Source organism: Podarcis liolepis, assembly GCF_965112155.1.
Source record: "Podarcis liolepis genome assembly, chromosome: 12".
Taxonomy (NCBI): Eukaryota; Metazoa; Chordata; class Lepidosauria; order Squamata; family Lacertidae; genus Podarcis; species Podarcis liolepis.
Genome location: NC_139563.1, coordinates 1,302,589 through 1,326,756, shown reverse-complemented (window position 1 = coordinate 1,326,756; position 24,168 = coordinate 1,302,589). Strand labels below are relative to the sequence as shown.

At 45.4% G+C, this 24,168-nt stretch overlaps 2 protein-coding genes across 2 annotated transcripts in view; both read right to left on the bottom strand.

Annotated features, from left to right (window-relative positions):
- Positions 1–26: 26 nt before the first annotated feature.
- Positions 27–23,000, bottom strand: LOC310689292 (uncharacterized protein). Its single transcript, XM_083466821.1, has 6 exons — positions 22,917–23,000; positions 20,218–20,691; positions 9,166–9,247; positions 2,591–2,673; positions 2,336–2,462; positions 27–1,906 (listed from the first exon to the last, which is right to left on the bottom strand). The coding sequence occupies exons 2-6, from the start codon at positions 20,617–20,619 to the stop codon at positions 228–230; spliced, it is 2,373 nt and encodes a 790-aa protein (XP_083322947.1). The 5' UTR covers positions 20,620–20,691; positions 22,917–23,000; the 3' UTR covers positions 27–227.
- Positions 16,378–24,168, bottom strand: part of LOC310689518 (uncharacterized protein) — an 86,029-nt gene continuing 78,238 nt past the window's right edge. The window contains exons 2-3 of the mRNA XM_083467317.1: positions 18,812–18,938; positions 16,378–17,995 (exon numbers count right to left, since the gene is read on the bottom strand). Coding sequence (XP_083323443.1) covers positions 17,232–17,995; positions 18,812–18,845 — 798 coding nt within the window. The 5' untranslated portion in view covers positions 18,846–18,938 and the 3' untranslated portion in view covers positions 16,378–17,231. The remainder of the gene's footprint in view (positions 17,996–18,811; positions 18,939–24,168) is intronic.

Below are 24,168 nucleotides of genomic sequence, written 5' to 3'. Positions count from 1 at the left end.
AAAACTAACAAACATTAAAAACTTCCTTATCTTAAAGTCAGATAGTTGTTTATTTTCTTAACATCTAACAAGAGGGAAGTTCCACAAGGCGGGTGACACTATCAAAAAGGCCCCCTGCCTTGTTCCATGTAACCTCACTTCCCACAATCAGGGAACTGACAGAAGGCCTTCAGAAGTGGAACTCAGGGTCCACGTTGAACATATTAATCAAAGTCTCTGAAAATTATTCATATACAGCCATTGTCTGGTTTCTCCCCACTGTGCCATCGTTGATGGCCTATGAGACTGGTCTTCTGACCGAAGCTCTGTCCACATTCCAAGCATTGATATGGTTTCTCTCCTGTATGAATTCTTTCATGGACTGTGAGATTGAACTTCCGATTGAAGCTCTTCCCACATTCCAAGCACTGATACGGTTTCTCTCCTGTATGAATTCTTTGATGGGAAGTGAGAACCTTTTTCCGACTGAAACTCTTCCCACATTCCATACACTGATATGGCTTCTCCCCTGTATGAATTCTTTGATGGACTGTGAGATGGAATTTCCGACTGAAACTCTTCCCACATTCCAAACACTGATACGGTTTCTCTCCTGTATGAATTCTTTGATGGGCTTTGAAACTTTTTTTCTGGGTAAAGCTCTTCCCACATTCCATGCACTGATATGGTTTCTCCCCTGTATGAATTCTTTGATGGGAAGTGAGACTCTCTTTCTGACTGAAACTCTTCCCACATTCCAAGCACTGATATGGTTTCTCCCCTGTATGAATTCTTTGATGGGAAGTGAGACCATCTTTCCAACTGAACCTCTTCCCACATTCCATGCACTGATATGGCTTCTCCCCTGTATGAATTCTTTGATGTGTCGTGAGATGGGAACTTTTATGAAACCTCTTCCCACATTCCAAACACTGATATGGCTTCTCCCCTGTATGAATCAATTGATGGTCTATTAAACTTTTCTTCCAGGCGAAGCTCTGTCCACATTCCTTGCAGTTATATGGCTTCTCCCCTGTATGAATTCTTTCATGGGAAGTGAGACTCTCTTTCCAACTGAAACTATTCCCACATTCCAAACACTGATATGGTTTCTCCCCTGTATGAATTCTTTGATGAGCTTTGAAACTTTTTTTCTGGGTAAAGCTCTTCCCACATTCCAAGCACTGATATGGTTTCTCCCCTGTATGAATTATTTGATGGGAAGTGAGACTTTTCTTCCAGGTGAAACTCTTTTCACATTCCATGCACTGATATGGTTTCTTCCCTGTATGAAGTATTTGATGGGAAGTGAGACTTTCCTTCCAGGTGAAACTCTTTCCACATTCCAAGCACTGATACGGTTTCTCTCCTGTATGAATTCTTTGATGGGAAGTGAGACTTTCCTTCCGGTTGAAGCTCTTTCCACATTCCAAGCACTGATACGGTTTCTCTCCTGTATGAATTCTTTGATGGGAAGTGAGACTTTCCTTCCGGTTGAAGCTCTTTCCACATTCCAAGCACTGATACGGTTTCTCTCCTGTATGAATTTTTTGATGGGAAGTGAGACCTTCCCTCCAGGTGAAACTCTGTTCACATTCCAAGCATTGATATGGTTTCTCTCCTGTATGAATTCTTTCATGGACTGTGAGATTGGACCTCCGACTGAAGCTCTTCTCACATTCCTTGCACTGATATGGTTTCTCACCTGTATGAATTCTTTGATGGGAAGTGAGACTCTCTTTCCGACTGAACCTCTTCGCACATTCCAAGCATTGATAGGATTTCTTCCCCAATGGATTTCTTCGGAGGGAAGTGGAATGGGAGCTTTGACTGAAGTTCTCTCTGCACTCAGAATATTTACATGGCTTCTCCATGGTGTAGACATGGTCATGGTCTCCCTGGTTCTTAATCTCTGATTCATCAGCATCTGCAACAAAGAAAGAAACGGATCACAGCCTCAGGGAGAAACGCAGCGCTCAGTTATTGATCTTTGCTAATTAATGCTTGGGACACAGGAAGAACTGAACTGAATTAAAAGTAAGGCCTTACAACAGGCTTCACTGCTTTTGTTGACAGGCATTAATGAACATATGTATGGGAAACTGAGTGTCAGGAGTGGGGCAGCAATAAATCACACAAAGTGAAGTTAACTCCTTATGAGAAGCAACAGGCTGCTCAGAAGTGTCAGGCCTAGTGAGCACAGCAATACTTCCCTCTGGGTCTGGCCCCTACGAGCCAGTTGTGGGGACTGAAGGCCCTGCCTTCCCACAACTGACTAAGTCTCCTCCTCTCCCAGATTCTTCCCAAGGGATCTTTAATTCCAAAACAGACATCATGATCCAACAGGGAGCCTTACTGAGAGAGTTCATGATCCCACAATTCTCCTCCATGACTTCCTTATGCAGAGCTCTCTGGTCAGGATCCAGCAACGACCATTCTTCATCTGTGAAATGAACAGCTACATCTTCAAAGCACAGCAGACCCTAAAATAAAAAGAGAAAGGTCCCCTTCTTAGACAATATACAGATTATCTACTACACATTGCTCTGTTGTTTTCTGCCTAGCTGCCCCATCTCATAGCCTCTTTGCCCACAATGCTCCTTCTCCCTACCTGATCTGGTTCCAGAGCTGATGTTTCTCCTCTGCCTCCATGCAAAGTTGGAAGAAGAGGTCTTGGCAGCATCATTCTGTCACCTGTGAGAGACAAAGGGAAGTGGCCATTAGCACATGCTTTTCTTCGAGGTGAAGCAGTGCACCTCTAACTACAGATGGTGCGCTCTATGCGTGGGTACCTCTGAAGGTGACTCAGAAACTAAGCCAGAGAGACTTCCGGTCGGCGCCAGCGTTAATGGCGGTCCTCTTTCCGAGCTCCGGAGGAGGACTGCTCTGTGAGTTCGGGTCTGACCCGCTACGGCAAGCGGGGGACCCCTAAAATCACAGGCGCGGAAGCCTGTGAACAAGGAGACTTGGTGGGCACCAGAAGCACCCCCCTTACTGCGAAAGAGCCTTTTTAAAGGCTCCGGAACGGCATCGGGAGAGCGTGGTGCTGAGAGTCGCTACCCAGCGCGCAGAGTGAAGCCGCGTCGCCATTAGCGGAGAGCGCCGATTCCTTCCTGTAAATTTTGGACTGAAAAACCCGTGAGTAAGACTGAACGTCTATTTGGAACTAAAAATCTAAACTTGAAAATTGGCTGAAAACGGGGAAGGTGAAAATTAAGGAAGTCTGCCTTCCCCCGACTGCATGACAGCTAAAGCAACGGAACTTTAAAGCTGCATCCGCATGAAGTATTTTAGGATTGTTTAAGCCTGGCACTGGACACAGATCTCCCCTCTAGCAAGCAGGGCAGAGGGGAGGAAAAAGGGACATTAGGAATCTGCACGATTTACCTAAAAGAAAAAAGCCTTCCGCTGTCCTAATCCCCTGAAACGGACTGCCAAATAAAACATCAGGGCACTGCACTGCTTTTAGAATCTTGTGGGAAAGTTACATGGTTGAAGTGTTGTTTGACACAAAGTTTTGGGACTTTGCTGTTATAGTATACTGGAGTGTGTTGAAAGAGTATCTACTGGAAAAAGTGTTGCAACATATTTATTCCAGCCTCCTGGTATACTTGCTTTTAACTTCTTTGTTTCCCTCACTTGGACATTTTGTTTTGCTCCCCCTAGAGGGCTGAAAGTAACAGTTGCAACGGTTCAAGACAGTGGGATTTTCCACCAGGGAATTGCTTTGGTGGGAACGACCTTGGGACATGAGTGGCCCAGCAGAAGAGATAACTACTAGAGCTAAAGCTAAACAGCAACAACAGCAACAAAAGAAAAGAGGCTCAATTTCAAGTCTAACTCCTACAGGAGCAGCTGGGCAAGAAAAAGTGACAGCTGTCTCCATGGAGTCAGTGACACAGGCGTTACTCAAGATAAATCAATCTTTGGAGACTTTGACAAAGCAGAGTACAGAAAATTCACAAAAATTAACAGAACTAACAGCGAGACTGGACTTGAACACGAAAAGTGTGACATGCAATACAGAATCTATAAATAAACTGATTGAAGAGAACTCTGCCACACGTAAAATTGCAGAGGACGCCAGAAACATTGCTGGAGAGACACAGGAGAAGCTAGAACCGATTGCTAAAAAGGTTTATGAACATGATGCGACCCTGTCTTTGATGGAATTACAGAGAAAGGAAAGAAACTTGAAATTAAGATTAATTCCCGAGAGTGAGGGGGACAACCTTGTGGAGTTCCTAACACAAGGGTTTGCTGACTTTTGGCAGGAAGATTTGGAGGAGGGAGAATTTAAGATAACAACAGCATTTAGATTGGGCAGGAGACAGAACAGAAAGACCCCGAGGGATTGTCTGATTACCCTTAGATCCAAGGAAGAAAGAGATAAAATATTAAAACTACATTACCAAAAGGCCTTGGAAATTGAAAATTCACCTATACAAATCTTTAAAGACATCCCTAAATACATCTTGGAGGTGAGAACCTTCTATAAGGATCTGGTCTACCTGCTGAAGAAGAATAACATCCTCTTTAGGTGGGAATTTCCACAAGGACTGTCCTTTAACTACAAGGGAAAGAAGGTGAAAATAAAGACAATTCAAGATAAAGAGAAGTTCCTGGAGAGAAACCACGAGGACTTACAGAAGGGAACGGTGGATCCAATTTCAGAACAAAGGAGAGCAGTAGACATTTTGAACCTATCGTTTGGACTTAAACCACCACCATCAGAGGAAGAGCAATAACTTGGAGCGGTAGGAGGAGTAACGGAGAAATAATAAGATGGCCCTGCAATTCCTTAGTTGGAATTGCAATGGGCTGAACATGCCTTTGAAGAGACGCCAAGTGTTTCATATTTTGAAAAGAGAACAATTGGATTTGATTTGTCTGCAAGAAACTCATGTAACCAGGGCACACAGGAAACTACTTATAAATAAAAGACTAGGACAAGAATTTATCTCATCGGACAAAGTCAAGAAAAGAGGAATTGTGATTTATGTAAAAGAGAAATGGGTCCCAAAAATGATGTTTAAAGATGAACAAGGAAGATACCTGGCAGTTGAAATACAAGCACAAGGAGAAAAACTTCTAGTAGTTGGAGTTTATGCACCAAATGAAGGCAAGGCGGAATTCTTTAAGAAGCTCCATGAAACTCTGATGGACTATTTGGATTACAATGTAATAATTATGGGAGATATGAATGGCGTGGTTTCTACAAATATGGACAAGGCACAAAGACTGACAATCTCTAAGGAAGGGAGACTTCCGAAGACCTTCTTTGAAATGACTGAAAATTTGGACTTAATAGACATATGGAGAACAAGGAACCCTCTCGAGAGAGAGGGAACTTTCTTCTCTCAAGCAATGATGACCTGGACCAGAATCGATCAAATTTGGATTACTAGTGGGATGGCTCCAAAGATTAAGAAAATAGAAATCTGTCCAAAGACTTGCTCCGACCATAACGCCGTGAAGATGGAAATGAAACTTACAACAACTGGTCAATTTAGATGGAGGATGAATGACACCCTGTTTCGAGATGAGGAGATCCACATGAAGGCCCAAAAAACTCTAAAGGACTACTTTGAAATAAACTTAAAGACCGATATGGAAAAAAGAGTGATCTGGGACGCAAGTAAAGCTGTGATGAGAGGATTCTTGATACAACAAAATTCAATAAAAAAGAGAAAGCAGAATGAGAAGAAGGAAAAGATCTTGGAAAAGATAAAAGAAGGAGAGAAAAAATTAAGATCAAAACCAAAGTCCCAGGAAATTTTGAGAGAGATTAAGTTATACCAAATACAATATATGGAATTGATGAATCAAGAGATTGAGTGGAAGATAAAGCAAATGAGACAAAAGACATTTGAATCTGCAGACAAATGTGGTAAGCTTCTGGCTTGGCAATTGAAGAAAAGACAGAAATTAAATACAGTTACAAATCTAGAAGTGGATGGAAAGAATATAACTAAACCCAATGAGATTAGAAACTGTTTCCTGAGTTATTTTAAAAAATTATACTCACAAGGACTACAGAATGAAAAGGGCATAGATGAATTCCTTAAAAAACATGGACTACAAAAAATCTCTCATCAAAGCAAGGTGGATCTAAACCAGAGAATAACAGAACAAGAGATAGAGGGTGCCATCCAGAACATGCAACTGGGCAAATCTCCAGGACCAGACGGATTGACTTCCAGATACTATAAAGCTTTAAAGGAGTGGTTGATACAACCGTTAAAGGAAGTCTATAATGAGATCTTAGAGGGGAAAGGGGCACCAGAGTCGTGGAAAGAGGCGTATATTACACTCATACCAAAGACAGAGACTGAAAAGACTCAACTTAAGAACTACCGCCCAATATCACTACTTAATGTGGATTACAAAATTTTTGCAGACATTTTGGCAAAAAGATTGAAAAGAGTTTTGATGGAGAAGATTCATAAGGACCAAGCAGGCTTTCTCCCAAAAAGGCATTTATCAGATAATGTGAGGAATATAATTGATATTCTGGAGTTATTGGAGGTGAATATAAACACTAAGGCAGTTTTGATTTTTGTGGACGCGGAGAAAGCATTTGACAATATTTCTTGGAGTTTTATGAAAAAGAATCTTCATGGGATGGGGGTAGGCCAAGGATTTGAGAATGGTATGGGTGCGATATACTCTGAACAAAAAGCTAAGCTGATTGTAAATAATGTAGTAACTGAAGAATTTAAGATAGAAAAAGGGACACGACAAGGGTGCCCAATTTCCCCATTGCTTTTTATATCAGTCCTGGAGGTTTTGCTAAATATGATTAGAGATGACCAGCAAGTTAAAGGTGTTCAGGTCGGGGCAAAACACTATAAATTAAGAGCTTTCGCAGATGACTTGGTACTTACTTTACAAGAGCCAGATACTAGTACAAAAAGGGTGTTGGAAATAATTCAGGAATTTGGCCAGGTGGCTGGGTTCAAACTGAATAAACAAAAGACTAAAGTGTTAGGAAAAAATTTAACAGTTATGGAGAGGGAGAAATTCCAGAATGAAACAGGTTTGACAGTGGTTAAGAAGGTGAAATACCTAGGGGTTTATTTGACATCTAAAAATCTGAATTTGTATAAAGATAACTATGAGAAATGTTGGCTAGAAATTAAAAAAGACTTAGAGATATGGTCAAAGTTGAAATTGTCAATGTTAGGCCGAATTGCAGTTATTAAGATGAATGTATTGCCGAGAATGTTATTTTTGTTTCAAACTTTGCAAATCCTTGACAAGATGGACTGTTTCAAGAGGTGGCAGAAAGACATTTCGAAATTTGTCTGGCAGGGCAAAAAGCCCAGAATTAAATTTAAAATACTGACAGATGCTAAAGAAAGAGGGGGATTTGCCCTGCCGGATTTAAAATTGTATTATGAAGCAGCAGCGTTTTGCTGGCTGAAAGAGTGGATGCTCCTTGAGAATACAGACATTTTGGACTTGGAAGGTTTTAATAATACATTTGGTTGGCATGCATATTTATGGTATGATAAAATCAAGGTTCATAGGGCCTTTAAAAATCATATTGTCAGAAAAGCATTGTTTAATGTTTGGATAAGATACAAAGATTTGTTGGAAAATAAAACCCCTAGATGGTTGTCACCTTTGGAGGCTAAGGCATTCAAAAAGCCCAATATGGAGGCCGAATGGCCAAAGTATTGGGAAATTTTGGAACAAGAAGGAGATAAATTGAAGTTACAGAGCCATGAGAAACTGAAACCTAAAGTACGTGACTGGCTCCATTATTATCAAATAATGGAGATGTATAAACAAGACAGGAAAATTGGCTTCCAGGTGGAAAAATCAAAATTAGAAATTGAATTGTTAGAACCCAATACTAAGATTTTATCAAGAATGTACAACTTGTTGCTGAAGTGGAACACACAAGATGAAACAGTTAAATCAGCTATGATCAAGTGGGCACAGGACATTGGTCATAACATTATGTTTGCTGACTGGGAATGGTTGTGGAACACCAGGATAAAATTCACGGCATGTAATGCCTTAAAGGAAAATATTATGAAAATGATCTATAGGTGGTACATGACCCCAGTCAAGCTAGCAAAGATTTATCATTTGCCTGACAATAAGTGTTGGAAATGTAAAGAATCTGAAGGTACTTTTCATCACCTTTGGTGGACGTGCCCAAAGATTAAGGCCTTCTGGGAAATGATATATAATGAAATGAAAAAAGTACTTAAATGCACCTTTCCTAAGAAACCAGAGGCCTTCCTCTTGGGCATTGTCGGCCAATTGGTGTTAAAGAAAGATAGAATTTTCTTTATGTATGCTACAACAGCAGCAAGAATCCTCATCGCAAAGTATTGGAAGACACAAGAGCTACCCACTCTGGAAGAATGGCAGATGAAAGTGATGGACTATATGATATTGGCTGAGATGACTGACAGAATCCGCGACCCTAGGGGAAGGAGACGACAGAATAAGATTGGAAGAAATTTAAAATTTATCTTAAGGACTATTATAAACTTGATGAATGCTAAAATGTCAAGGCTTAGAGAATGAAAGGGTTTCAGCGATATAAGAATAGATTGGAGGAAAGATTAGTAAGACATATTCTTGACAGAATCATTAGAAGTTGCTGAAAAAAATGTGGACATTGGGATGCAGAAAGGGGAGGTATGGGGGAGTCCGAGAAACAAGGTTTATGAGAATAAGGTTATGAAATTATACGTGTTTGTATGTCTTTTTATATGTTTGTATTGTTTTAAAAAATTCTGTAAAATCAATAAAAATTTATATATAAAAAAAACAGAAACTAAGCCAGAAGGAGGCTACCAGACTGGTGACTGGGAGCAGCTGCTGGGACCATATAACACTGGTCCTGAAAGACCTACACTGGCTCCTAGTATGTTTCCAAGCACAATTCAACATGTTGGTATTGACCTTTGAAGCCCTAAACAGCCTCAGCCCAGTAGACCTGAAGGAGCGTCTCCACACCAATCGTTCAGCCCGGACACTGAGGTCCATCTCCAAGGGCCTTCTGGCAGTTCCCTCACTGCGAGGAGTAAAGCTACAGAGAACCAGGCAGAGGGACTTCTCTTGGCCCCAAGTGTCTTCCCCCAAAAGGTGAAAAGAACCCACAGATTAGTTCCTAAATCCATAAAATGCAACCAAAGGGAGAAAAAGCTCCTTCCTCCTCACCCAGCGGCCTCTCTCTCCTGACCAACGGAGTCTTCTCTGCCTCAGAGGAATCCAGGGCCATTTCTGCAAAGATAATCTTTCCCTGAAAGAGCAACAAGCATTCAGAACAGAGGATGGAGAGAAATATTAGAAAAGGAATGGCAAAGGGGAAACCATTTGGGGACGCTTTCCAAAAGCTTAGTAGAGGATTTCAGGATACTCTCCATTCTGTTCAGAGCCCCTTGGGAATATCCAGAGGAAAGTCTCTCTCACCTGCTGCTCTGCCTGCTTCCTCTCCTCTGCCTGACTCAGGAGGAATCCTTCGGCCAGGCCCACCGCCTGGGAACTGGTCTCCGCTCCACATTCCCTCACCCAGCTCTCCATCTCTGGCGGAAGGACAGCCAGGAACTGCTCCAAGATCACAAGATCCAGCATCTCAGCTTTCGTGTGCCTTTCTGGCTTCAGCCACTGATGGCAAAGGTGGTGGAGTTGGCTGCAAACTTCTCGGGGTTCTTTGGCCTCCTGGTAGCAGAACTGCCTGAACTTCTGGCTCTTCATATCAGAGTGGAGGGTGTCCTCCTCACCCAGGATCTTCTTCACGGAGCTTTCCCAGAATCCCTCACTGCTCCCAGTGTTGATGGCATGACCCCTTCCTGCTTCAGGGCCGGCTGAGTCTTGCTCATCCATCTGTGTTCTCAGGAAGCCTCCAAGATATCGGAAGGAACCACTTGGCCTTCTGCTAAGTTCTGTCTGTCCTTATTAAAGCGGTTAGTAAATGCTACAAAGGAATATGTCTTTCTGTTATATAGTTGATATTATTATCATTCTTATTTTATTAAAATCCTATAATTCAAAGGTTCAAGGTGTTTTTTAAAAAAATAATATTGACAGCATCATCAAGTACCTTTTCTAATGAGTCTGGCATCTTTTTTAGGGCCGGACAATGCCTGGTTTTCAACATCGTAGTACAGTATATCACCAGCTAAGCATCCCAATACGGTGGCACCTCGGCTTAAGTACTCAATTCGTTCCGGACGTCCTGAAACTGTTCTTAACCTGAAGCACCACTTTAGCTAATGGGGCCTCCTGCTGCTGCCGTTCTTAACCCGAGGTACTATTTCTGGGTTAGCGGAGTGTGTAACCTGAAGCGTATGTAACCCGGGGTTCCACTGTATTCCGGTTTTAAAACAGCTGCATTGGTTGTCCATTCTATTGAAGGGGCTCCCCTGAGGGTTCACTTAGACCCCCCCCAAATCTGAAGAAGCGCCTCCTTCCCTCCAGACCCTCTGGGGTGGGGAGGCTGGCAGAGGGGGGCAGGGCGGCCCCAGAAAGGGCATCCTGGTGGGAGTTCCTGGGCTGGGGCACACCCTCCCCACCGAGGCCCCCCTGGCCCCCAGGCCTCTGACCCCCGAGACAGGTGTTTCCAGGACCCCGAAGTCCGGGAAGGGGAGCTGCTCAGATGTTTCCCCCTGGCTGCCATCTCTGCCCCTCTTCCCCTCACCTGAAAGGGGCTTCTTGGCCTGCCTGCATCCCAGCATCCCCAGGGAGACCAGCTCGCCCCCTCCCGGGCTGTGCAGAGGAAGGAGGGGGGCAGGACCCTCCTCTCCCCGACCCCCCCCTCCATGCACCCCCCCCGCTGCAGCCCTGGGACCCCTTTCTCCCAAGGGGGGGGGGAGAGAGAGGAGGCTCACCGCATCCCGGGAGGCGCCCCTTGCACGGGGCGGGAGGCAGGAAATGACGGGGGGAGGGGAGGGGCCTTGCTGGGGGGGGCCTGGTCCCACCCCCCTCCTTCCTTACCTCTACTCTCTAGGAATCCAGCTCAGTTCCCTGCAACCCTTGCAAAGCGGAAAGGAAGGATCCGGGAGGAGCCCCGCCCTTGGCCCCGCCCAGAGAGGGTTCTTTTGCGGGGGGGGGCAGAGGGTGGCAGAGGACAGAAGGGCTTCCTCCGGTCTTATGGAGGCTTCCAAGGGAAAACACCTGCAGTTCAGGTATGAAGATCCTGCAGCTCAGGCAGTTCTGCTACCTGGAGGCCAAAGGACCCTGAGAAGCTTGCAACCGGCTCCTCCGGTCTTGCTAGGAACCAAGCCTGGACTCCACCACAGTCCAGATTCTGAGCTTTCTTTAAGTACAGAAGGAATATTGCAGAAGGAATATTGTATAGGTTGGGGGGGAGCTGTTGCCCCTCCAGCAGATATCATGCACATGCAGCCCACTACCAAAATCAGCACAATCACTTTTGTGACTTTTGTGATTTCTCCCCACAAAACATTTCATCACAGTTTCTTCCTGTCTATTCAAAGGGCCTTTGCTGCACGATACCAAATGTAACAATTCACTGATCAATGTATCTATGTACTGGCTCACTGGGAAAACCTGAGTGCCAGACACGTAGCCAGTCCAGAAATAACAAACCCAGATGAAGACAAAAGGGTGGGATTAACTTGGCCGGGAAACGGAAATGTAAAGATCTCTTTTGTTACACTTGATGGGTGTTTGGTGGAGGGCAGGGGGAACCATGGGGCAGGGTCCAGGATGCTCAGATTACTGCCCCCAGACCTCCCCTTTCATGATGTAACCGTGATGTACGAGTGATGTAGTTTTGGGGGGGTGTAACATGGGGATTAGCCGCTAATAAAAGTTTGGGTTCTCTTTTGTTCGGGGCTTCCATCTTGTTTCACCTGGTGGCAGGTGGGAGTCCTGTCGCAACTGTCTTCAATAAAGACCAAGCCTACTGGCTGCTGTTTTGCTCTGGTATTCCTGGCTGGTGTCCTTGTTTTTTGTCCAAGGGAGCCCACAGATTTTCCGTTAACAGGAAGAAGCTGAAGTAAACCTCTAGCCCTCCTAGAGGGACAGTGACCACTCAAAATATGCAGGCAACTGAAGGGGTTAATGGGGGCACCCACAGGAAGATGATGGCTGGCTGGCAAAGGACCCTGTGTGAGAGGCAAGGGAGGGAGGGAAGCTTTTGGGGTTAGCCAGGATTTTTTTGAGGGGGAAGAACCTCCTTAGCTATGTACTTTTGATTATTTTTTTTTAAATTGGGGGTGGGCAGCTGTCCCTCCTTGCTGCCCCTTGGCTATGCCCATGGGCTGGGAGAAGAAAGGGCAGCTCCCAGGTGAGAGCTGGGAGGGCCTACCTGCTTCTCTGAGAGACAAGGATCAAGATCTGCCTTTGAGAGCCCTCTGAACTTTCCCCCATGGAGCCCCCGCTCCTGTTCTCACAAGGGCCAACCAGGGGCCTCCTCTGGGAAGCCCCCCCCCCAGCAGGACTGGAGCGCAAGGGCAACACTTTCCACCTGCGGTGCCCGGCATCTGGGATTTGGAAGCACTGCAGAGCACGGCCCAAAGGGCAAGGAGCCGCCCACAGCTCCACGCATCAGTCGCATGCTTTTTTAAAAGCCATCTAGCTTGGTGGGCATCTATGAAGAAGCACTTTCTTCTCTCTGCCCTCCATCTTCCAACAGTCCTTATTTATTTACTGCACAGGTCAGGTTTTTGTCTTTGTATTTTGTGCATATTCTATGTCCAAATGTTTCCGTCTGCCCACAACTCCTGTCAATAAAAGGAGCCTCTGCACAGCTAGTCGGCAGCTTGCTTCTGCACAGCTCACCTCCATCCGACCTCCCGTCCTGTTATTCCTACACAAATCTTTCCGTCTGCCCACAACTCTTGTTAATAAAAGGAGCCTCTGCACAGCTCACCTGCATCCAACCTCCCCTCGTCCTCTGTTATTCCTACACAAATGTTTCCGTCTGCCCACAACTTCTGTTAATAAATGTGACGTATTCATCAATCTGAATGGGGTTTATTTGCATGAAATCTTTCCTGACCCGAAGACACACACACACCGCAGAAGTGGCAAGCAGTGTATGGATCTAAAGGAAGACTACAGTGGTACCTCGGGTTAAATACGCTTCAGGTTACATATGCTTCAGGTTACAGACTCCGCTAACCCAGAAGTAGTGCTTCAGGTTAAGAACTTTGCTTCAGGATGAGAACAGAAACTGTGCTCCGGCGGTGCAGCAGCAGCAGGAGGCCCCATTAGCTAAAGCGGTGCTTCAGGTTAAGAACAGTTTCAGGTTAAGTACGGACCTCCGGAACGAATTAAGTACCACTGTAGTTGCAAACTCATGGCCACCCTGGCTTTTCAGAGAAGGGGGCAGAACCCTCTTCTCCCAGACTTGGGGGTCTTCTCCATGCATTAGCACTCCTCCCCCTGCAGCCCTGGCCCCCCCTCTCCTCCCTTCTCCCCACTGCACCCCAAGGCAGAAAGGAGACTCACCAGGTTCCAGGAGGCTCCACAGAGGCAGCCTTGGCAGAGCAGAGATGCAACAGCCACCTGCCTCCCCTTGCAGAAAGGGGCTTTTGGTCTGGAGGACCCTTCCCCCGCTTTTATTTCCTGCCCTGCTAGGAATCCAGCTCAGTTCCTTTGAAGCCTTGCAAAGCTGAACGCAGGCGGCTCTCCCCTCTCTCCCTCTGTGGTTTCTCTCTTGAAAGCAGGAGTCAACAAGAAGCCCCACACATTGCACTGCCTTCGCTCCTAGGTGCTCTGGCACTGCCCACCCACCCCTGTGCCCCCTCCCCATTTTATTCCAGATGCACAGCTATGAGCTGGGTCTTGACTGGGTCTTTCATCAGACCACCGCTTTATTCCCGCTGGCACCTTGGGCAGAGAGGACCTTCACCCCTAACCTACCAAAGGAGATGTGTGGTGGAATGCAACTGATTTATTAAAACAAACACACAAGGGTTTCAAATAATGTTGGGTACATAAACTTATGATTTCAAATGTTCCTGCTCCTCTTTTTGTCACCTGATTACAATGGGTGTTACAATGCTGTTTCTCTACTACTAGTCTAGCAACCCTGCTTGACAACAACCACTGTCTCCACTGAGGAGGTTGCTGGAGAAGCCAGGGAGAGACCTGCTCCTTGCCTTGCAGACCTTGTCCACCTGGGTTGGGAAAGTGGGGTCTGGACTGCTTGCCGTTGCTCCCAAGCACCTCTGAAGTACAGCAAACAGAAAATTCTTTCTTCATCCTGAATACAATCCTTTGCTCCTTGCATCTGCTCAGAATGTACTTGGAATAATTGAAGGAGGACAGCAGGAAGGGAAACCTCAGCTTACCCTTCTCACAGAGGGAAGCCTGAAACTTGTGGCTTTTCTGGAAGATGTGTGTGTGTTGAGCAGAAACCAGAAAGAGCTTCAAGGGGACACGACCACCATCCTGGACGTGCTGAGGATGTCAGTGGCGGTCAGGAGCGCCACATATTAGTAAACTGGAGGCTCCTGAAGTACATGAATTGCTTGTCAAATTGCAGAAGTGACATGAAGCAGGTGGTTAACCCCTTGCCCAATGACTTGCACCTCACAGATCTGGCTAGGAAGAGATATTGGGCACTGACGGTGTGTGCACTCCATGGCTTTGAGAGACAATGTCAATTTTTTGCTGGACTGCCAAATGAGAAGAACACTGTTGCAATCCTCACCTACATATTCATAAAGTGTCCTCAAATTAAATTCACACACAGCCATTGATATGGGGTTTCTCCCTGCCATGAGTTCTTTGAAGGGCCATTGAGATTGACCCTCTGACATTAAAGCAGCAGCAAGAGAGATGTTTGGATCCCTTTCTGAGCTCGAAGTATGGGTACCCCCAACAAAAATTTAAAAATTTGGCTGTGTAATTTGGAATTAATGAGATTTGAAATTAATGTGATTTGATTGGCCTGTTAATAAAAATTATATTTAAAAAGAGAGATTGACCCTCTGACTGAAGCCCTTTCCACATTCCAAGCACTGATATAGTTTACCTGATATGGTACTAATATATTGGGAAATCAACACCATGGCTGGTGTGTTACTCCTTTCGAAGTGCCACTCGGGTGATTGATCTTCCAAGCCACCGGTGCAACAGACATCCGTAAACATCTGCACGCAGTATCAGCAGACAGTGAAAGTGAGGCTTGAGGCATGGATACGAAGCACTATGTTTATTATTTACAGGACAAAGGAAAACATGGCTCCTCTTACTTTCTTTATCAGCAAGAGAAGGGAAAAGCAAAAGAAACATCACGGAAACAGCGTATCTGAACTTCCGTTCCCATGACATCCAACACTGTGGAATGTAAACAGACGCGTGACAGCAACAATCACGCATCTGCAACAGGAGGAATGAAATTCCCACTGGTCTCACTGCTATGGCAACGTATAGCAAATGGAAGAAAGGAGAAATCACAAAGGAGGCGTATACACGAGTAGCCAACAGTTGCAGGGAGGTCTAGGCAGGCCAAAGCTCTGAATGAGCTCAGGCTTGGAAGAGAGATTGAAAATAATTTTAGAAGTTTTATTCAGCCATGTTCAAAGCAAGAGGAAGAACAAGCAAGTGGTAGGTACTCTGCGTGGAAAGGACAGAGAAATGCTGTTGGGTGACTGAAAGAAGACGGAACCACTCAGCACCTACTTTGCATCAGTCTTCCCCCAAAAGAAAGCACTGCCCAACCTGGTGGTAACAGAATAAATGGTGTGAAGAGGGAGCTGAAGCTCAAGATAGGAAAAGAGGTAGTAAGGGAACCCCTAGCTACTATAAATGAATTCAGATCTCCAGAGCCTGATGAGCTGCACCCAAGGTTATTAAAGGAGCTTGCAGGTGTAAACTCAGAGCCTCTTTTTATAATCTTTGAGAATTCTTGGAAAACAGGTGAGATCCCTGCAGCCTGGAAGCATGCAAATGTCCCCACCTTCAAAGGGGGGGGGGGAGACCCAGGTGACTACTGACCGCTGAGCTTGACATCAATACCAGGAAAAGTCCTAGAACATATACCCTAATTCAGATGTCAGTCTGAGAGCACTTAGATTACTAAAACCCAACATGGGTTTCTCAGAAATAAGTAATGCCAAACCAATATAATTTCTTTTTTTGATGGAGTAACAAGTTGGTCAATCAGGGGAATGCTGTGGACATAGTGTACCTTGATTTCAGTAAGGCTTTTGACTATGCCCTCCATGATATTCTCACGAGAAAGCTGGTAAAATGTGGGCTGAACGAGGTAACTGTTAGGTGGATTTGTAGCTGGTTGACTGACTGAACCCAAAGAGGACTCATTAATGGTTCCTCGTCATCCTGGAAAATAGTGACAAGTGGAAATGTAGCCTTATGAGGCTTTGCCCTTGGGTGGGAAAAATATTGCGCCTGGGAAAGGGAAGTGGGAGTCAACAGACACTCAAGGAATAGTTTCGGAGAAAAGGCTTTTATTTCTACCATCCATGAACTGGTAGAAGGAGCAAGTGTGATAAGTCACAAAAAGCATGCACGAGTTCACAATCATGTGCACAATCATATATACCCCTTTCCCGTTCCCTCCTCCTTTCTCCTCCTTCTTCCAGAGTCCTGCCCCATGTTGAGGTTCCTGAGCATGTACAGAAAGCTGTCTTGGGACTATGGTGGACTCTTGGCACCCTTCCCAGGAAAGGGGGAATGAGAGGAGTTCAGCATGTCCAAAGATGTTGCAACTAGAATGAGATATGATTCAGTTTCTCAGGCCTGCTATGAACAGAGCCTTTAAAAGTAACATTTTGCCTATGCACAGCATCTTGTGAGAATAAGCAGAGGCAAGCAGAGAAAAGCTGTTTTGGATTTTTAGAAGACAAAAGGAGTTTTTGACAGTTTTGAGGCCTGGGGTGATTATTGAAGCCTGGGGTGATTTCAGACAGGATTTGGGTATCCTGTCCCTTCAGGATGCCGCAGGGATCTGTTCTGGGCCCGTTGTTGTTCAACATATTTATAAACAACTTAGATGAAAGAACTGAGTGGTGCTCATCAAATTTGCAGATGGCACCAAACTGGAAGGGTAGCTAATGCCAGAGAAGACAGAATTGGAGAACTGGGCACAAACTAACAAAATGAATTTCAATAGGGACGAATGTCAGGTTCCGCACCTTGGCATAAATATACGATGGGAGGAGACACCCGGCTTCCCAATAATACATGTGAAAAGGATCTAGGGGTCTTAGTGGACTGCAAGCTTTACATGTGTGAACAGAGTGATGAAGCAGCAAAAAAGAGAGCTAATGCTATTCTAGGCTGCATCAACAAAAGAATAGTGTCCCGATCCTGTGAGACTTTTGATGGGACGTGAGATTGCAGCTCTGGTAAAAGCTCTTTCCACATTCCATGCACTGATATGGCTTCTCCCCTGTATGAATCCTTTGATGAGCAGTGAGACTTCCCTTTTGACTGAAGCACTTTCCACACTCTTGGCACTGAAATGGTTTCTCCCCACGATGACTACCTTGATGCCGACGGAAGCTTACACTTGTATTAAAGCTCTTTCCACATTCCGTGCAGTGATAGGGTTTCTCCCCTGTATGAATTCTTTGATGGGAAGTGAGATTGGTGCTCCGACTGAAGCTCTTTCCACATTCCAAACACTGATAGGGTTTCTCCTCCGTATGAATTCTTTGATGGGAAGTGAGACTTTCCTTCCAGGTGAAGCTTGTTCCACATTCCAAGCACTGATATGGTTTCTCCAATGTATGAATTCTTTGATGGGAAGTGAGACTTTCCTTCTGCCTGAAGCTCTTTCCACACTCTTGGCACTGAAATGGTTTCTCCCCAGTGTGGATTCTTTGATGGCAAGTGAGACTCCACTTGGAATTGAAACTCTTTCCACATTCCAAGCACTGATTTGGTTTCTTCCCGCTCTTAATTCTTTGATGGGAAGTGGAATGGGAACTCTGACTGAAGCTCTCTCCACGCTCCAAATATTTATATGGCTTCTCCACTGTGTGGATTTTGTCATGTTCTCCCTTGTTAATTTCCAATTCATCACCAATTTCCAATTCATTACCAGCTGTATCAAAAAGAGAAAGACATTAGAGCACCAGGAAGAGATAGAGCTCCAAGTTATTATTATTTTTATTATTAATTTATTACCCTTTCTCAGTTATAAAAGCATAGTAAATAGGCTGCCTAATAATAAAATTATCATCATAATAACATTCCTCTCCTCCACACTTTTACAGGCCATAGATTAATAAACAATGGTAACTTACTAAAAGTCTTACTACAGGGTTCATTGACTTTTCTGACAAGCATTAACAGACATACTTATGTGAACCCGAGATTCAAAAATCCTGGCTCTTTTCTTTGATGGATTTTGTTTGATCTAATAATGGAATCCAATCCATCTCCCATGTCAGAAGTCTCTTTGGTCTACCAAGAACAGACAGATAGAAGGAAAGACATGAAAATATAACAGAACCTAACCACTCCAAAGCCTACATTTAAAAAGGCTAGGGCAGTTCAGACCAGCCAGATCATGATTTAAAAAGGCAAAATTGGAGGAAGAATATTCACAGATAAAACAGCAGATAACTCTCCATTCACGGTTCACTGTGGGGCTGTCAAAATCCCAGATGTTGTGGGTCAGGCTTCCCCAACCTCAGCCCTCCAGATGTTTTGAGACTACAATTCCCAGCATGCCTTGCCACTGGTCCTGCTAGCTAGGGATCATGGGAGTTGTAGGCCAAAAACATCTGGAGGGCCGAGGCTGAAGAAGCCTGCTGTGGATGTTGTTGCTTAGCTCCATCAAAATACTTGAGGTACATCTCATAGAGATCCGTACAGAATTTCAAAAAAGATATCATGATCCAACAAGGAGTCTTACCAAGAGAGTCCGTGATCCCACGATTCTCCCCCATGACTTCCTTATGCAGAGCTCTCTGGTCAGGATCCAGCAACGCCCACTCCTCGTCTGTGAAATGAACAGCTACATCTTCAAAGCACACCGGACCCTAATAAAAAAAAGGGAAGGTCTTCTTCTTAGAAAACATTATCTACTACACATTGCTTTGTAGTTTTCTGCCTGTTAATTGCTGTGTTCCTTTAATGGAATTGTTTTGTTGTACATTTTAATCACGGATGCTTCTTTTACATGTCTTTCATTGTGTCTTTTAATAAGGGGTATTAATCTATGTGTACATGGGTGGAGCTCCACATGGCGTTCTTCAAATCAGTCTGCGCAAGCGTCCCTGTTTCCCAGATGGAAGGATCCCCTTTCCTCCCCCCGTCTGCTGTTCCCCAATGCCCTAAGACCAACTTCAAGGGGGTGCAGGGGGTCACAGGAGGGGAAGGAGGGAGAAAGCGCAACTGATGGGGCTCATTTGGTGTCTCCTGGCCACTATTATTTTTATGGTTAGAAGCCTATTTTAATATTAAATGGGAAATCAATAAATAAAACTACAATTACGGATAAATAATACCAGCAATATTCATAAGGCCAGTTAAGGTGAGATGGCTGTTTATTAACCTTCTGGAATTGCATTTTAAGCCTTTGTTAAGGACAGGCATGACAGAAACCAAGATGAGGAGAGGGATTCATCCTGGCCCAGAGGCTCCTGGCTGCCCCGTCCCTCAGCCTCCTTCCCCACAATACTCCTTCCTCCTACCTGAATTCCTTCCACAGCCGCTGCTTCCCCTCCACCAGGAAAAGATGGATGAGAAGGTCTTGCCATTGTCCTTCTGTCAGCTGCAGGACAAAAAGGTAAGTGGGAAGTCTTAGTGCCTGCTTCTCAGAGGTTTAAGCAGCGCAGCACTAAACACAGAAGAGCCTTTCTAAAAGCCTCACCTGCTGACTGAATGTTGATGTTTGTACCCATTTCATATGTTAGTTGTGCAAACATACATCTCCCCTCCTTTGGGGTCTTGGCCGCAAATGATTAAAAGAACCTACAGAATAGTTCCAAAACGAACAGAATGTGACCAAACAGAGAAAAAACTCCTTCCTCCTTACCCAGCGGCCTCTCTCTGGTGTCCAACAGAGTCTTCTCTGCCTCAGAGGAATCTTGGTTCCTTTCTGCAAACAGATCCTTTCCCTGAAAGAGAAACAGGGATTCAAAACAGAGAACGGGAAGAAGGATTGGAAAAGGAATGGCTGAGGGAAAAACTTTAGGGATATCTAATATGATCCACTTAATGTTTCCAAAAACGGACGGGCCATTAGAAGAGAGTTTGGGGGAACTCTCCCTCCTGTTCAGAGCCCCTTGGGAGTATCCAGAGCAAAGTCTCTCTCACCTGCTTTCTCTCCTCTGCCTGACTCAGGAGGAATCCTTCGGCCAGGGCCACCGCCTGGGAACTGGTCTCTGCTCCACATTCCCTCACCCAGCTCTCCATCTCTGGTGGAAGGACAGTCAGGAACTGCTCCAAGATCACCAGGTCCAGCATCTGAGCTTTCGTGTGCCTTTCTGGCTTCAACCACTGACGGTAGAGGTGGTGGAGTCGGCTGCAAACCTCTCGGGGTCCTTTGGCCTCCTGGTAGCAGAACTGCCTGAACTGCTGGCTCTGCAAATCTGAGCAGAGAGTGTCCTCCTCACCCAGGATCTTCTGCACAGAGTTTTCCCAGAATCCCCCACTGCTCCCAGTTTGGATAGCACAACCTCTTTCCGCTTCAGGGCCAGCTGAGTCTTGCTCATCCATCTGGGCTCTCAGGAAGCTTCCAAGAGATCGGAACGAATCCCTTGGTCTTCTCCCAACAGGGGCTAGCAACTTCTAGAAAGCAAATAGATTGTTCCATTATAAAATTGGTATACGTTCAGGAGAATAAAAATGTTCCCTGAATTAAGCATGGCTGAGTCTTGCTATGAACCAGGACTGGACTGCACCACAGCACAGACTCTGGACTTTCTTTAATGAAGAAAGGAAGAAGGAGAAGCAAGTCTGTAGACCAGGCACCCTGAAACTCGGCCCTCCAGATGTTTTGGGACTACAACTCCCATCATTCCTAGCTAAAAGGACCAGTCGTCAGGGATGATGGGAATTGTAATCCCAAAACATCTGGAGGGCCGAGTTTGGAGATGCCTGCTCTAGCCCTGCCAGGAGAAATGTGATCATGCAAGATGTGTAGCAGTTGAAGGGATTTCTGTGAGATGAAAGGCCTGGTTTCTTCCGCCTTTCAGTGTTTTCAGTGAACGTAGGAAGTTAGAACTGCGATTGGAAGAGTCATTTGTACCGAGTGTAATTTGGACACTGGGCTAGACTTGGGGTGCTAACCCTGGGGTCCATAAGAGTTGCTCTCCCTCCCACTCCCACGCACATTTCTTTCCTGCTTCGGTCACTTTTTCTAGCACTTGAAATCTGCAACGTTCTCAAGGCATACGACTTTGGTGGGGTTCTTTTGTCTTTGTTCTGAGGCCCAGATACACGTGTTCAAAACTGGGCCTAAACCCCAGTTGAAACAGATCTAGGAAATCAATTTCCTCCAGGAACTCCTGGATCTGGTCCGTTATGAACCTCTCCAGAACCTTGCCCAATAAGGGGAGGCTGGCAACTGGCCTGCAGTTACTTAGATTTTCCAAATGCAGGGAGGGTTTCTTGAGGTATGGTTGGTTCTACCCTTGCCTCCTCCAAGCAGGAAGGGACCACCCACTCCTGCAGGGAGGCATTGACCACCTCCCTGGCCCAGCCAGCCCCTCCTCCCTGCTATTTATTTTCATCCAAGAGCGACAAAGGTCCAGACTGCAAGTGGTTGCACTGACTGATCTGAGCACTTAGTCCACATCCGCAAGCCTCAGTAACTGAAACTCATCCAACACAACAGGACTAGTAAGGGCTCTGGACACCCCATGAGATTCATCTGCTATTACAGCAAACTTAAGGTCTGGGTGGATTCAAGTGATTTTATCCTCAAAAGGATTTGCAAAAAAGTCACAGTGAGCTGCTGCCGACTGTAAAGGATTCCACACTACCTGGAACAGCTCTGCTGGGTGGCAAAATGAGGGTGCCACCCTCATTGCTTCTGTGCTGCCTTCCCTGCCACTAGCTAGAGTCCATGATGTAGAGTCCACCAGTGTCTGGTTGCATTCCACCAGGTATTGCCTCCACTCCCATATGAGCCATCTCCCAGCTTCTTTCCTTGCCCCAAGAACTGGAGTGTACCAGGTTTAACTCTGCACTGCATAAAGAAGCACTTTCTTTTCTTTGCCCTCCGTCTTCCAATGTTCCACATTATTATTATTATTGTTATTATTCATTTCACTTCTATACCGCTTTATATTTTTAAGAAACATCTCAAAGCCGTTTACAGCATATTAATGAAACAATCCAGAATCAAACATTTCTGAAGAAAGTCAGATATGAAGTATACAGTCAAAGCAACATAATTAACAGGGAGCTAAAATATTATCTTAAAAGATTTCAAAAGAAAACATTACAAAGGAGAAGGTCAATTACAGTATACATATGTAACACAAAGTTAACAAAAAAAATCTTAAACATTTCAAAACATTGCTAAGTGAAATCAGATATAAAATACATATAAATTATTTGCATCACCCAATCACTCTGTAATTCCACCGTAATCAGTTTTGCCTGACATATTTGCAAATACACTTATAACTGGGTGTTAAAGGTGGATTTGTATTGCCAGAAGTTCATTCATTCATTCATTGCATAGGTCAGTTTTGGCAGGGTTTTTTGGTTTTGCCGTATGTGTTGTCTGAATGTTCAAGTCGGCTACGACCTCTCTTAATAAATGCGACTTTTTCATCAGTCTTAATGGGGTTTATTTGCATGCTCTCTTTCCCTGACCCAAAGACCCTTCCCCCAAGTGGCAGGCAGCGTACAGAGCCAAAGAGAGAGGAGCGTTGCAGCGGACCCACAGCAGAACTCTCTATCTGGCTTTGCAGAGAGGAAGGGGGCAGACGCCTCCCCTCCCCTGCAGCCCTGGGACCCCCTTCTCCCCACTGCACCCTAAGGGGGGGAGAGAGGAGACTCACCAGGTCCCAGGAGGCGCCCCCGACACAGCGCTTGCGCAGGAAAAAGACCACCTCTCCCCACCCCGCCCCTTGCAGGAAGAGAGGGGTTCTCCCCCCCCGCCTTCATTTCCTCTCCTCTCTAGGAATCCAGCTCGGTTCCTTTTAACCCTTGCAAAGCCGAGGGCGACAAAGCCACTCCTCTCCACCTCTCTGCGTACAGTATTCTCTCTGGAAAGGGACCCGAGGGTCCTCTAGTCCAACCCCCTGCAAGGCAGGAATTGCGCTCGCAGCCGTTCCTGGGTCAGCTCGAAGCGCCAACTTTCTGCTTAATTGCCAGACACACTGATTCATGGGGTTTTGCTGGGGGGGTAGGGGGGGACGGGACCCTCCTGGCTGGGTTCTGAGCTGCTTCCTCCCTTGTCCAGAAACAGGAGGAGGTGGAAAGGGACCTGCAAAGCAGGAAAGCCCTTAGAGAATCATAGAATCACATAGAGTGTGGGAATGTTGTGAGTCGAGGGAAGAGGCGGCGGGCTCCGCAAGATGGGCAGGGGAGGAGGAGGAGAAAGGCCGAATATGACATCATAAAATGTCAAAGGAATAATAATAATAATAATAATAATAATAATAATAATAATAATAATAATAATAATTTATTTATACGCCACCCACCTGGCTGGGTTGCCCCAGAAACCCTGGGCGGCTTCCAACACATAAAAACATAATAAAACATCAAGCATTAATAGTAAGAATCTGATCCTCCCGAAGGGTGGCTGCCAGGGCAACGAGCCCCCAGTCATCTCACTCTCATGCCGCCTTCACCATTGAGCAGAAAAGCAAGTGACAGGAACACCAGTTTTCATGCCCAGCTGCACCCCGTAGACCTTGCTGGTTCAGAAAGGCAAAAGAAGACCAAAGTAGAAGGTGATCGACTGCGGGAAGGGATCAACATCAACAAAGGACTCCTCTGCTCTGCCTGGGGAATGCCATCAGCACTCTTGGGGAGGAAACAAAAAAATAATAATTAATAATTATTAATATTCCGAAAGAATATTAAAATACTATGATACATCAAACATTAAAAGCTTCCCTAAAGAGGGCTGCCTTCAGATGTCTTCTAAAAGTCTGGTAGTTGTTGTTCTCTTTGACATCTGGTGGGAGGGCGTTCCACAGGGAGGGCGCCACCACCGAGAAGGCCCTCTGCCTGGTTCCCTGTAACTTAGCTTCTCGCAGTGAGAGAACCACCAGAAGGCCCTCGGCGTTGGACCTCAGTGTC

Bases quoted from the DNA above. Each gene is read 5' to 3' on its own strand.
- LOC310689292 (XM_083466821.1), bottom strand. From the start codon at position 20,619: ATGGATGAGCAAGACTCAGCTGGCCCTGAAGCGGAAAGAGGTTGTGCT. The intron at 2,463-2,590 runs GTAGGGAGAAGG...TTTTTATTTTAG, and splicing joins CAGCTCTGGAACCAGATCAG to GGTCTGCTGTGCTTTGAAGA. The intron at 1,907-2,335 runs GTAAGGCTCCCT...TCTTTGTTGCAG, and splicing joins TGGGATCATGAACTCTCTCA to ATGCTGATGAATCAGAGATT.